The sequence below is a fragment of the Amia ocellicauda genome, chromosome 1 (assembly GCF_036373705.1).
Source record: "Amia ocellicauda isolate fAmiCal2 chromosome 1, fAmiCal2.hap1, whole genome shotgun sequence".
NCBI lineage: Eukaryota > Metazoa > Chordata > Actinopteri > Amiiformes > Amiidae > Amia > Amia ocellicauda.
The window spans coordinates 30,327,524-30,341,804 of record NC_089850.1 but is presented as its reverse complement, the minus strand read 5'-3'; the positions used below and the strand labels follow the sequence as shown (position 1 = coordinate 30,341,804).

The window sequence follows — 14,281 nt, the reverse complement described above, 5'->3', positions numbered from 1 at the left end:
TCTAAAAGTGTAGACATCAGTTCTATGTCAGTTCAGGACCTTCAAATCAGGTTTTATGAACAATTACGCAAATTATAACATGTAAATCATACAGTTTCCTTAATCCAGGGAAAGAAAAGAAAGAAAGCAATTATAATAGAGACACCTTGCTTATTTCCGTAGTATTTTTATAAAATTGAATGTCTCCTATTCAGTTTTTTTTTTGTACCCTTTCAGTTTGGAATCAGCATGGTAATTCCATCCAATCAGTGCATGCCCCCAAGTACTCACACTAACTCTTCAATTGATTGGGTGTAAGTGATATGTTTTTAGGTAAGTGCATGGGAGTTTCCAAAAAAGTGATTGCAAGCCTATATTATAAACTTTACTGTGACACTGGGAGGCAGTGGAAGTAGCCTGGTTTGGCCCACTTTTGGAGAATGCTGCTCTGCCATGTCCTGAACTAGAACCAATTGGTACAGCATGCTACTTTACTGAGGCAAAATAAAAAACAAACATCTGCATAACCTTGCTAGGAAAAGTATCTACATGCGAGCATCCACTGAAAGCAATATGTCTTATACACACCGAGACTGATGCAACAATGATGTGAAGTCTCAATGAAACCCAATATTTGCAATTGATTTGTAAGTTACGTGCATTTCATGAAGTGATTTCAACACCAGGCCATTCTGAAATTCAAACCAGCAGGCTCTGTTCCACAAAAAATGTCTAACCCTTGCTAAAGTGGCTGGATAAAAGTTGCCGCACACAAAAAGCCACACATTTTTGTTCACAGAAGAAAGACTCGGACGAACCTGTAAGCCTGATGGTACATTACAAGGGATAAGCAACAGCTTTAATGATTAGTATATTGTAAGTAGATAGGGTCTTAAGTTTCCACTATATCCGCCAGTGCTCTAGATCAGACTAGGATGTATGCTCATTGTATTTTGTATTGATTGTAGTACTGTAGTTTGAAATGTTTTCAAATGTTTCTTATGTAAACCGTAAGTCACACCGGGATAAGGGCATCTGCTAATAAATAAATGATGATGATAATAATAACAACAAATACAGGGCATATCAGCATTGAATGAAGGAGCACTCCCTCGTGTGAGTTTTAACACAGTTGTCCCATAGCAAAATAAAATATCTCAGGTGGAAAAAACTAAACAAAACAAGAACAAACAAAAAACAACACACACACACATAGTCTTTATATATATATATATATATATATATATATATATATATATATATATATATATATATATATATATAAAGACTATGTAAATATGTATATATATCAAATGAAAAAGAAAAAAAAAACAGCAACAACTGAAACACTTTAAATTACTATGGCTGACTGGAACAGTCATTTTAATTTTAATCGGAAGTGTAAATCTTTGCCAGTAATAAACAGTACAAAGAATGTTTAAAAATCAAAGTGCTGCACAGGGCAATTAGTCTGCAGTCCTTTAATATCTACAGGGAAATGCCTCCGGAAAAATAATTGACTTTGCTAATATTACCCTTGGCAATAAGAAAACAGATTTGCATTTCATTATCAGTGCCGAATCCCTCATCTAATTGTTAGCCCCAAATGTGTGCAAAAATAAATTATGAGCACAGAGGCCCTGATCAAAGAATCTCAAATAATTCATCATGAGACTGAGAATTATTTACTTACTAAAAGAGACGTATCTTCCAAACTTCCAACTTATTGCAAAAATGACACGCTCGTTCCAAGGCATGTCCCATCGCTGAAGTAACACAATTACAGGCTGATTTTCTTTATTATTGCACATAAGTTACAGCAAAGCCTCTGCTTTCCTCTTAAAAGCTTGTCATTGGAAGAGCCTGACATTAATGGAAACTTCCAGCGTTAAAAGCTGGAAAGCTTCGATTTCTTCTATTATGTAAAAATGTCTTAATGGATTAATAAACATATGTAGGCTATAGTTCATAACATTGTATTATTCAAAAGCTTTTCCTGAGGGTTTTTATGTCCTCTTTTCAACAATCCTGACTCATCTACTAGAGCACAGCAGCACACCTGGACCATGAGTACAGAGAGGGTTCTTATGAAGGCCAGTGTTGGCTTAAAGACTGTGCTTATTAAAGTAGGATTTCCCTAATGTATTTAGGGTGAAGGCAGTGTTGAAGGTTTGGCTGAGGATGAGGGTTTCAGAGAGCTTTAAGGCTCAGGTTAAATCCCAATGAACCAAATCAGAGTTAACGACAAATTTGCTGAATTCAGGAGAAATTAAATGAATCCTGGCCAGCCTGCCATGAATTGCCATGTGCCCGTTTGACAGAGAAGTCATCTCAGAATAATCCTACATCATTTTTGGAGGGAAGAAAAAGAAAAAGGAATAAAAAAGAAAAAAAGCAGCACGATAAGAATCATGTAACCAAAGGGTAATAAATCAAGATTATCTATATCTATTATCAATTTTCTAATCATCAACATTATTTTCTCAAAATTAAATTCCCATTTAGCAAAATAATATATAACAATGTCTCAATAACTACCTTTCTTTTTAGCTTCACTTCATATTGAACATCTCGGATTACAGATTAGTTTCTGTCACTGCACACGAAAAACAGAGAGCGTGGAATTTAGTCAAATACCTTTGTATTATTAAGCTGAGCCAGACCAGTACAGGCATTGGCCAAAAGGAAGTCGCCACTTAAAACCGCCATTTTGTTTCCAAACTGCAGGTCCTTCAGGGGGCCATCGGAATTCGTCCAGTCTTTCAGGTTCACTATCCCACGATGCACCAGGAAGGCAGTGTGGATGAGTTCAGTGATCTCTGCCAGGTTCCGCTGACTGCAAGACAAATTGGTTACAATAAATCAGGAGATGGAACACAGAATATATCCCAACATTCTCCTAATGGTGGTACTAAAGTGCTTGTGAAAGTTATCTAAGTAGGGTGCTGCTTTATTAGAGCTAATACAAATAATTAAATGGGCTATAGGTTTTGTTTTGTACCCCTGGAAAGAACCTCTCAGTAGATTCTAATTTAAAATAAAATAAAACACATTTATTTAAATACAAGTAGCAGAGAGACGTTATGTGTACAAGCCCAGAAGAGAGAGTGACAGGCTGTTCTTGGGGCCCAGAGCGGATGGGGGATTCCTGCCTTGGCTGCAGCCCCACTCTGCCAGTCTGGCCAGTCCTCTCCAGGAAGGTTTATCTTAATTCTGCTCCTCTGACAGGCGGCACATCAGCATTGGAGGCTCTTGGCAGCTGAAATGAGTAGTGTGACCAGAATACCAATGAGAAGTGGTTCTGGACTGTAGGGTTGGGGTGGGGGTGGAGAGAGAGGGAGAAAGAGAGAGAGGAAAAAAAGGGCTAGGTGTTTTACTGCAGCAGACGATGCTGTGGCACACAGGGATTCCAAGCGATAAGTAGCGAAAAGAGCCGCTAAGTTCAGCGCCGGCTCATTTCCCCAGCTGAAGGCAGCCATTAATATTCTGAGGATATCAGCTCCACCTCTCTGACCTCTGCTAGTCAAGTGTGCTGATGACAGTTCTGTCTCTTCATTGAGCACGCTATGGCTTTCGATAGCGCAGTCCAATCAGTCGTATGTGCAATTCCCACCCCAAAAGAAAGTCTGTGAATCTTTAACTCATTCTACATTCAAATGACAGCCATTTTTCATTCATTTTCTATTAATTTGCTCTAAAATTATTTTTTTTATCCTTCTGTCAAAAAAGAAGAATTAGAAATAGAAGCTATTCTTGATTATCAGGAAGAGAGAAGAAATTGATCTTCCAGGGCTGCTTTTCGGAGCTGTGGCAAGCTATAATCACGTGTTGATTCAACCATTACATGAATAATCAGGTGTCTTTGTCAATGGCTGAAGTATTACAAAGAGAAATGAAAGATTCTAACAATCAAGGGGAGTAGATACAGAAAGCTACTCAAATACTACGTCTTTCAAAGGAAAGACAGAAAATAAATTTCTGATGAGACAATTATACTCCCATCACTTGTCACCCCAGGGATTTTATTTGATTAATTATATACTGTATAATGTATTAAAACTTTATGAAGTTAATGTCCAGGTGCCACGTTGAATTTTTTTTGCCTGTCCTGAAGAACAAAAACTGTGCCACATCGTTGGTCCTTGTCTCTAAAGCATGTTCAGTTAATTCCTCACGTTAAAAATCTGAGTATATCCGAGGCCTAAACGAGTAGTTTTGCACAAAAAATACTCTTTCCACTCACTCTTTCTCTTTCCACATCGTATTTTAGACTTTTTGTAAATTGCCCCCCAGGGAATGTGGAGTATTCACAGATGAGAAAGGGCCCCAATATCTCTGTGAGGGGTTATAATTCAAACCTAAACATCCCTGCGATTAAGCCTTGGTGCACAATGTCTTTTAAGCTTGGCTTGCAATTCAATTCAAACGCTCAGCTGTTGTTACCCTGTGACAGGATTGATCTTGGTGAATGTCTGACAGTCTGAGACTACACACGTTAAACCCAGCACATCCAGCCACCCCACTTCCCCATTCCACACCAAAAGGGTCTGAAAAGGGTGCCTCCTATAAATAGCACCTGCTTCTAGTTGCATAGCAACACACTAGCTCCAGATGCCATCTTTATGAACGATTTAGTGTATTGACATACCAGTTCTCTAACAGTAGGTTCACATCTCATTTTTCCAAAAGAAGCTTTAACATTTCTCAGAGTACAGTGTTAAAAAAAAAAACATACCAAAAAACAGGGTTATAAGTGTGTCCTGAGGGCCCAGATTAAGACTACTAGGTTTTGAGCATTTTCTTATTATCAGGATGTCCCTATGACTTTGGCCTTGGCCGATAAGATTTGCTGAAACATGTTCAGTCCACTCTGCCTCGTTTCCCCACTGAAGGCAAGCTGCAATTTCTTCATACAGTTTTGGGTGATATTTTATTGGCCGAGGTAGAGGCATCAATGCTGCTTTCCAAGATCCCTGTATCTGCTCTTTGCATAATTAAAATGCAAATGGAACAAAACAAAACCAAAAAAGTTAAAAGTTAACAGACTGTTCGTTACATTGACTAAATGAAAGATGTATTCACAATATATACAAACAGAAGGGATATGTTGTGGAAAAACGATTTAATAAACCATTTTGAGAGATTGCGTGGCCGCCAACAGTTAGGTATTTTGTTGTGAAATTATGAATTTCCTTTACCAACAAATGTTCACATGTATGAAGCTTATTATGAGAAAGTCAAAACTAACTGCACAGTACATTAAACCAGGGCTTCCCACTTACATTGTAAATTACCAATACTTTCATTTTTTCCACCCTTTCCACATTTAGAAAAAGAATAAAGGAAAGATTATGTGAAGAATGCTGTCAAAGAATGAAGGAGTATTTCCCCCCCCCATCTACAATTACATCTACATAAAAACTAGTTGAGAAAGATGGTAGTTGGGTAGACACGGTTGATAATTTATAAAATGCTGTGCACGTTGTTGCACCTCAATCTGGAGAAAAACAATTGCTCAAAATTCAGCAAAGCACTGAACTTAAAGAATAAATAATGAGCTGTTATGCCCCAGTTCCACAGAGAATGTTCTGCACATCACATGGAACTCCTGTATGAGATCTAGAACACTCTGAGCATGAAAATGAAACCTGAGACCAATTTCATTTCAGCTGCCTTGGCCAAAGTAAAACAGTTAGAAGTTTTTAAAGTACAGTTGTACATTAATCTGTGAAGCATGTACGAGCTGCACACAGGATTTCAAATGAAAACCGCTGAAGAACATATGAATTTAAAACCCTTATCTATATGTCCATGAAACCCCCTATCTCTGAAGTGGATATAAACTTGTCAATAACACAGCACTATAATGGAGTTAGGAAAAGAGTTACAGCTAAATGAAAATACAATTCTGGTGAAACTAGCAACTAAATTACAGCAATATAGACAGATGAATTAAGAGGACTTAGGCTTCACATAAATCTTTTGTAGACAAGGAGGCATTCTGCTGAATAATACTGCTTAATGAAAGAAATGGATGAATTGAATTACAAACATTTTTCACAGTTTACTTTCACTCTCTTCAACAATATATAACATAAATCCATTCGATATAAACTAGGACAGACTGCCCATTTACGAAATACTGGATCTTATTAAACTGTCCTATTTTCTCTTTCTGGAAGATGTGGCTTCTTAATATAATATAGGTGTCAGGTGCACTTATGGGCTCTGCTAAGTACTAAATAAATAGAGCTCAGTGTTTAGCCCTGAAGTGTTTAGACCAGGTTTAACCCTGTAGTCCCGTTTTCAATCTGGGCTACATAATATAGGCAAATGTAACAAGGATTCCTCCACAGGGTGGCGAACAATTGTTGGGAGTGCTGCTGGGACTGGGTACGCTAGAATTCAGCTTTTTTAGCATGCCACAAAATGCAGTGGAGTCCTCCGGGGAAAGCTATATCACCATTGCATGCACTATGGACTCGCAGTGTGAGTAGGAGCTATGAGAGGTATGAGAGGGTAATAGCTGTTAGTCACACTGATTAACAACTGTGCAGATTGGGGGGAAACAAAAGGTTAAATTGACTGCAGAGAAATATATATATTTACATTACATTAATCATAAATAAAGCTTAAAAACTAAACTACAGGCATGACCCTCAGGAATACTTTGGTTCTTCTAATGTAGGCTGTAAAACGCAAAATGGCTGCTGTATGAGGAATACAGAGTATCGAAATCCATGTGTTGTGTTTTTAATTTTTTTAAGGCAACTCTCTTCTGAATGCTAAATAGCTTAACTGAATGGTCATAACCTGTGAATGAAGCAGTTTACACATGGACAGTTCTGATAAAACAGTATACATTATTTAGCAGTCATCTCAATGTAGTATGAAGCCTATTTGCTAGCTGATTACCATATCCCAGCCAACTATTAGCAGGCTCTAGTCAAGCACGATACATTTTACAAATGCTGCATGTCAAATGGGAGGTGACAATTACAGAGGATATCAATACACATCATACCAAATGGTAATGAGCCATACTCAGAGGGCTAGCAGTCACAAAGAGAGTGCCAGTTTAAATGAGTGTGGAAGAGGTAATGGGAAATGGGAAATTACTCAGTGCTCATTAGGAAGCCATGGACAGCCAGAGCAGGGGATTGGGGTGTGTGTGTGTGTATGTGTGTGTATGTATGTGTGTGTGTGTGTGTGTGTGTGTGTGTGTGTGTGTGTGAGTGTGTGTGTGTGTGTGTGTGTGTGTGTGTGTGTGTGTGTCTATTCTAAAGCCAGTGAATCTGTTGGAAAACACTGCAATTGAAAGCTTAAAATTGTATAGTTCAAACCAGGTGAAAATAAGCAAGACAAAATAGGACATTTTATTGTGATTCTACGTGAATCTTTTAGCACAATGAATAACACCTGTGTGGATCTGTGAACTGTGTCTGCTGTTCCTGTGAAGCCCTCAGTAAAGTGCAGGGCAAAGCCCAACGCTTGCTGCAATGTTCAGAGAAATGGCATGGCTGTACTGTACTGATAGCACATTTTCTGTATTGTAAAATAATACAACTAAATACTTATTTATTTATGCAAGAATAGTTAACTGTTTGGTGACAGCATATTTTTAACATTCATCATTTTTTGGGTGATTTTCATTATGTTTCTCTTATAGTTTGCCATGGACATAATACGTAATTGCACTCTTTTTTTTGCATTTGTCAACTTTATCCCACTACTATTACTTAAGACTATTTTAATTTAATAAAGCCTTGAGAGACACATTGTAAGTTCTGGACACAAAGGTCTTGATGTCATCTGAAAAAAGGCCCTGATCTCATTTACACAGAATTTACATTTTACTCCAGCTCTCATATGTATTTGAAGGCATTCTTTTAGTCTCTTTGAAATAGAGATAAACAATCTTGGGTAGTTCATTATAAGTCTTCAGCATCTCATCATCAGATTGTAAGAGAAATAGAGGTAAGATCTGGCATTTTAGATCACATTTTCCCATTTTGATAAAATCACCTGTTTTTTCACTGCTTTGATAAAATCCATTAAGAAAAGCTGAAAAACAAAAGTGACAAAATTCAATACTTTTTCTCAAAATATTGAATATGCACCATTTATGAAGTTATTGCCAAGCTTTTCATTCTGTTCAGCCATGTCTGTTATTCTGCACTTAAAGATGGCTGTCAAAGTATGCTGAGGTACAACAAAAACAGCCAGGTTGAGTATTCAAGTTTTTCCAGCAGCTTAAATCAGTGTCTCACATTGGTCCGACCAGAGTACAGAGTATAGAGTGCAGTGTCATTGAAACATTTTTTTATGGGAATGTCTTATACAATGTTTTACAGTAGTTGAAAAAGGCTACTTTAGCCTTGATTATCAAATATATTAATATACATGTTATATACTGTAAACCCATCTACATTTTATTTCAAAAATTTGGAATGTCAATGCATGCTGAATGTTCTGCTTAGGAAATTAGAGGAACCTGTTACTTTTCCAGTCAATTGTACCTAAATGTATACTTAAAAAATGTGACATACTGGGCTTGGAATAGTAAAGCCCTCCTGCAGTTAATCATCATTTCACTAGACAGGTTGTATTTTTAGACCGCAATCCTCTTATTTAACATAATCTTCTTTATTAAAAAAATATAAAAAATAGGCAAAGAATGAGAAGACATCATAAAGGATGCAAATATATTTAATAAGGTCAAAGTAATGTATACATGTGTGCATACATACATACTCTTCAGTGAGTCAGAGTCATGTGTATATTGAACAAATTACCATAAGAAACTGAGACTGTGAAAACATGAGAGGAATTGTGCCATGTACCGCATATCTATACAATGTTAGGGACAAGTGGTGGTATCAGGGAATGAGGAGACTAACAGTGCATATTTTGCACCATCACTATACTTTTAGTCCTATGCCTCTGACCCTCAGATTACATTGCAGAATTGCAATGGTCAAGAGGGATTATTTCAAAGGTTCTGGGCTCTCTCTATTGGTATACTAAATGCTTGAACCTTACTGTAGTTTTTTTACTTGGCAATTACTTCTAGCAATATCTGCTGCCAATAATAATACACATCATTCTTTCTAATCTACACCTACAAGTTTATTGCTGGCAATACCGTTAGCAAATGGCATGTCAATTTATTATTTTTTTAACTGGAAAAAGAAGTGGGTTCACAGGAGACAGGCACATAAGTAGTAAGCACATAATAAATATCACTCTCTTGACAATAGTGCAAGCCATCTTGCTCACTGTGTTTCATAGGGCAATTCTGTAGCAATTTTCTTACGAACAATTACTGCTCTCAATAATTGCCCATTGTAAATCGAGGCTTACAAAGAGAGCAGAATGGCAGGTCTGCTGTGGGGCTGGTGTGCTTGAGAGTCTCATCACTGAGCTGCAGCAGGGCTGGGAGTGCAGTTTACAAATAAGTAGTACAATGCAAAACAGACGCCAATCCTGTCTATAACACTATATCCAAATGGTTCCTGGTCATACTAGAAAAAGCAGACAAACCCCAAAACCTTGAGCAAATATCAAAAAGTTGTTAACAAGAACAATAGTAGTAGAACAATAACAAGGCATTTCATTGCAAGCAAAGGTGCTGTTCCTGAAGAGTGCGGATGCTTTACATCTATCATCCAATTAATCTGACCAATTAAAAGAAAAAAAAAAAAGAAAAAAACTGGGCACAAGAATACATATATGCAATCAGGAAGAATACCTTGCCAAAAAAAACCTGCATATAACGAATTGCTGCTAATGCATTGCTTGAGAAAGGTAGCTGGCCATGCCACTGGCAATAGTTATGTATGGTACCAGCAGGCCCCAGGAGAGCGGTGTCTTTTCTCTCAGCTCTGCAGGCATACAGAAATCCAGACCAGAAAACTACATGCTATTCAGCGCTGGTCCTTTGCCAAACAAGGCAGCCAACTTGTGCCAAATTGTGAGGAATTATAGTGTTTTTGTGATACTGACTAATGCTCACTGGAGCAGAACTGACAGTAGAAAAGACATTTAAAATAAATAAAATAAAAAGTAGCCAATTTGCCTTTACATTAAAGGAGTGTGGAAAGACGGGGGAGAAAAAAAATCATAATGTGAAAAGTGCTTCTAGTCGTATCTTTGATGTCACAAAGTCATTAGAGAGGTAGACCACTTCCAAACTAAGCAATGCCGTAAGAGAAAAAACTGTGTGTGAAATGACTGCTGTCCAAGCACTGGAAGAATTCAGTCACTTCCTGTTTGGGCAGGCTATGAGAACACTCCAGGGGTGTGGTTATAGAAAAAAGCAAGGATTAGCCCCGCACTTGTAATAGTTTCTAACCAGACTGACACCTCACACCCACTGATTTGACTGCAGCAGAGGCCTGTGTAAGAAAGAGGTCATTGAAACACCACAGACATTGCCAAATATAATACTGGATTCTGGTAACTACTTGGCAATGCACATAAATAAAGCGCATATAAAATTGCCTGTTGAAACACCATTCCTTCCTCATTTCTCTCTTAAAAAGGGAAAAACATGCAGAGGACTCTGCAAGCCCCACAAACTTGAAACCAAGATTTAAAACTACTGCAAAAGTACCACATAAACCACATCCCATGAACCTCATCTATAAACCATGAGAACATGTGTGTGTGTATAATTAAATGTGGGTTTGCCCCAAAAGTAAAACCCCTTAATAAATGCTCTTTTAAAATGAGAAGACTATAGCATCTATTGGGATTTCATGCCCAGTGGGAACAGGATACCCAAGGCCTGTCACATATTCTGGTAACATGGCCTAAACATGTCCTATTTCCTGAAGGCATGAGGACCCCAACTCCACATAAACTAAGGCTTATTGTAGGTAAGAAGCTCTATAATATGCAGTGTGATTCAGTTATGAAGGCATGGTTTATCTGCTTTATTCATGGGATCCAATAAGGCTCTAGTGCTGTATACAAACCATAGGGAAAAAACAAGAGAGCCCACTTTACAGACCCCGTCTATAGTCACATTTTCCTTTTTACAGTATTTGTCCATGAAAGATGAACAGGATAGAAACTTCAATGCCAGAGGAAATTCTATGACTATAAGACAGATAGGCAAGAAAAAGCAGGGTTCACAAAAGCCAACGCACTGACTAGAAAGACAGAATTCATCAGGAAAGATTGTAAAGGTCTGTATGTTACAAACTGACCCTCAACATTACAAGTGAGTTTAAGAGATCCCCAGTGTTGACTTGTGCATCTTGCCAGGAAAAAGTATGCAGGATACACCCTACCATCTCTGAATATGCCCTGAATAAAACTGAGCTTAATTGCATCTGTTACTTTCTCATTAAGGAACCATATGGTTTCCAACTGCTCTTCTCATCAATATAAGGCATATGCATCTCATCCCCCCAGATGACTCTAGAAGGAGGCGGCCCGGTCAAATTCTGGTAGCAACAGGATAGTGCCAAGATGTAGAATTGAAGATACATTACAAAAGTCACCATTCCCTTTTCCGTATGACTTTAAGCTGCATGCCTTCAGATAATAGGCTGACACCCCCGTCGTACTACACTACGAAGACTGAACGAATGTGTTTCTGATTCCGGCGCCTCTGTTCACTGCATTGCCCTCACTGTGCTCATTGTTTTGATGATGCTATAAATCATCTGGGAGCCTTAATTCTCAATCTCACCAAAGATTTGAAGTGCTGGAGACAGATTGATGACGTAGGCGGAGGAGTGAATGTGAAGTGTGTGGCACTTGAAAGCCACCTTTATTTAAGCAGGCACTTCCTCAAGGCCTGGCCCGGGGCGTGCTAGAAGGGAACGCTGAGAAACTGACAATGCCACTTCATGCCATATCCCAGTCCTCTTTATAAATACAGAGAAACTGCACTGAAACTTCAACTTAGTTTTATGTTCTGGTTTGTCCATTTAGAGCTCCATTTATTCTAAGACTGTCTGGACCGTCTTCATTTCTAAAGTGGGATTATCCCGAAATATGTCAAGTAACCCATATTACGCAATACAAATTCAAATTACAACCCCAAATTAAATTATATTTTATACTTGAATTGTAATCGACAAATATCCATTTGAGAGAAAGCAGTGCCCTATTTTTTTATATTGTTTTGTATATTATAGTTATATATGTTTTATATGAAACAGCAAATATTTATAATTTTCAAAGCGAAAGAGCCCAAAAGATTTTAAGTGAGGTAAATGTATAAATAGCAGCCGTAATAAAATGAAACCCAATCCGAATAATTCAGATCATCATTTACTCGCCAGTCCCATATTTAAAAAGTGAACGGAAATTGCTCGTGCAAACGCAATCCTAAACTGTATCTAAATTGACAACAAATGAACAATTCTAACCATAAATATGGCCTGTTGTACTAAATAAGAGTAAGAAAATCTGAACAAAATATATAAAGAAAACCTTACAATCAGATGCATATTTTCCATTTAAGGCAATACTGCTACTCAACTATTTTACTGTAATTGTAAAGGCTACATACTGTACCACGATGAATTCAATTTTATTTTCATGAGTGAGGAAAGGAGACCTTTAACCTTGCCCTGGGCATTATGAGGGAAGCTTGCTTTTTCAGCCAAGGTATAATAGCATTTCAATTAATTTTTCTATGTTGTGGGGTCTCTACAGCATCCTATGAATTGTTAAACTGAGACAGAGACAGCATACAGTGTCAAGTCAGTGTCTAACTGGCTAATGAGAATAACATTTTTCCCCTTTTCTTTTAGCGAGTCTGGACCAAATTAAAAACAACAGCTGTCTGATGTCCTGGTGCTAAAATGAACCCTTGTTTTCTTCTTCTCTTCTTCTTCTTCCTTCCCCTCTCGTAACCTCTATTCGCTGGCAAAGGGCTGCTCCCTTTCTGGTTTGGAAAAACGTGCATGTATTCAAACTTTAGATGCCAAGGGCTCAAGCTGGTGGTTAGGTTGTTATTCCAAAACAGCTACCTGCAAAACACACACGCAGGATCGCGCGTCTCGCATTACGGAGGTTTACTGTAACCTCAGAATAAGAGCGAAAACAAAATGAGTGGAGCTGCGCAATCGTTTCCTCCAGAAAGTATTGAAAAATCACACTTTAGAAACAGAACTCCCAGGCCACACATCAATAACAGATAGCTCCTTTATGAACAAGAAATAACACTGAATGGGAATGTTCTACAGAAAGAGCTGAAACCCACAGAACATTAAGGATTACTAAAGCCAGTAAAAGGCTTCTGTCATCATGTGGGATATATCCTTCCTTGACAATCCTGTCAGTATAAGCCTGTTTATATTCAACTAAATATATAAATAAATGAATAGTGCAGAATTCACAAAAGTAATGTCCATCTCCTGACAGCTGTAAAGACAAGCTGCAAGTCAAGAAGCCAGAAGGTTCCGTGTACTAAAAAAAAAGCGTATACAATGCAACTTAAGTAGAAAATAATAATTCCGTTTTTTCCTTGCTGTTGTTTTTTGTTTGATGCTTGTTGAGGGTGCTCTGAAGTCCTTCCCATTTTTCTTTGACATGTTGTAATGAGGCTGGTGCCTGGCATCTATGATGGGATGTTAACCCACATCCCCTGGATTTCATTATACACACACACACACACACACACACACACACACACACACACACACACACATACACACAGCAGCAAGACCTGGCTGGCAGGGTGGTATTTTGATGCTTTAGAGCTATCCAGTCAGGCCCTGCTGGACAGTAGGAAGACATACTGTGCCAAGAAGTTAAAATGCACAGCACACCCCTTCACTGTCACTCGCAGGAGGGAAGGTCAGTCCATTGGGCAGCCATTGTAATGTGGCTGATAATGCGAGTCCTAGACACTAACACTTCATTACAGTACTGCTGCAAGGAAAAATTAGGTCTGACTCCAGGCTGGATTAAATACAAACTGTCCTTTGTGCTTGAACACCAAGCTCTGTAAATAGACTAAAATGTGCAAAGATGTATTTCTCCCAATGATAATTGTTTTCTGTTGGCAAAACATTCAGAAAAGGGAGTCAAGGAACCTCTGGATCAATTAATCTATTGACAGAGTCGTCATTTTCAAGCGCCTTTCACGTCTCTCCAGGAACGCGTCTGGACATGGAACACGTCACATGAATGAATATTCGAGAGGTTGTCTGGCAACGTGAATGGGATTATTTCTCACACAAACATCCTACAGATGAATATAGCAAAAAGAAAAGTACATGTCTGAAGGGTCTGGACATTTTAATGGGCTTTTGTCACTACAGTGGTTTAATATACA

General features: G+C 38.1%; 1 protein-coding gene across 1 annotated transcript in view; it reads right to left on the bottom strand.

The window, feature by feature from the left end:
* The window catches only part of pdss2 (prenyl (decaprenyl) diphosphate synthase, subunit 2), a 45,837-nt gene that overhangs the window by 15,888 nt on the left and 15,668 nt on the right, over nucleotides 1–14,281 (bottom strand). Inside the window, exon 3 of the mRNA XM_066701533.1 lies at nucleotides 2,617–2,815. Coding sequence (XP_066557630.1) covers nucleotides 2,617–2,815 — 199 coding nt within the window. The remainder of the gene's footprint in view (nucleotides 1–2,616; nucleotides 2,816–14,281) is intronic.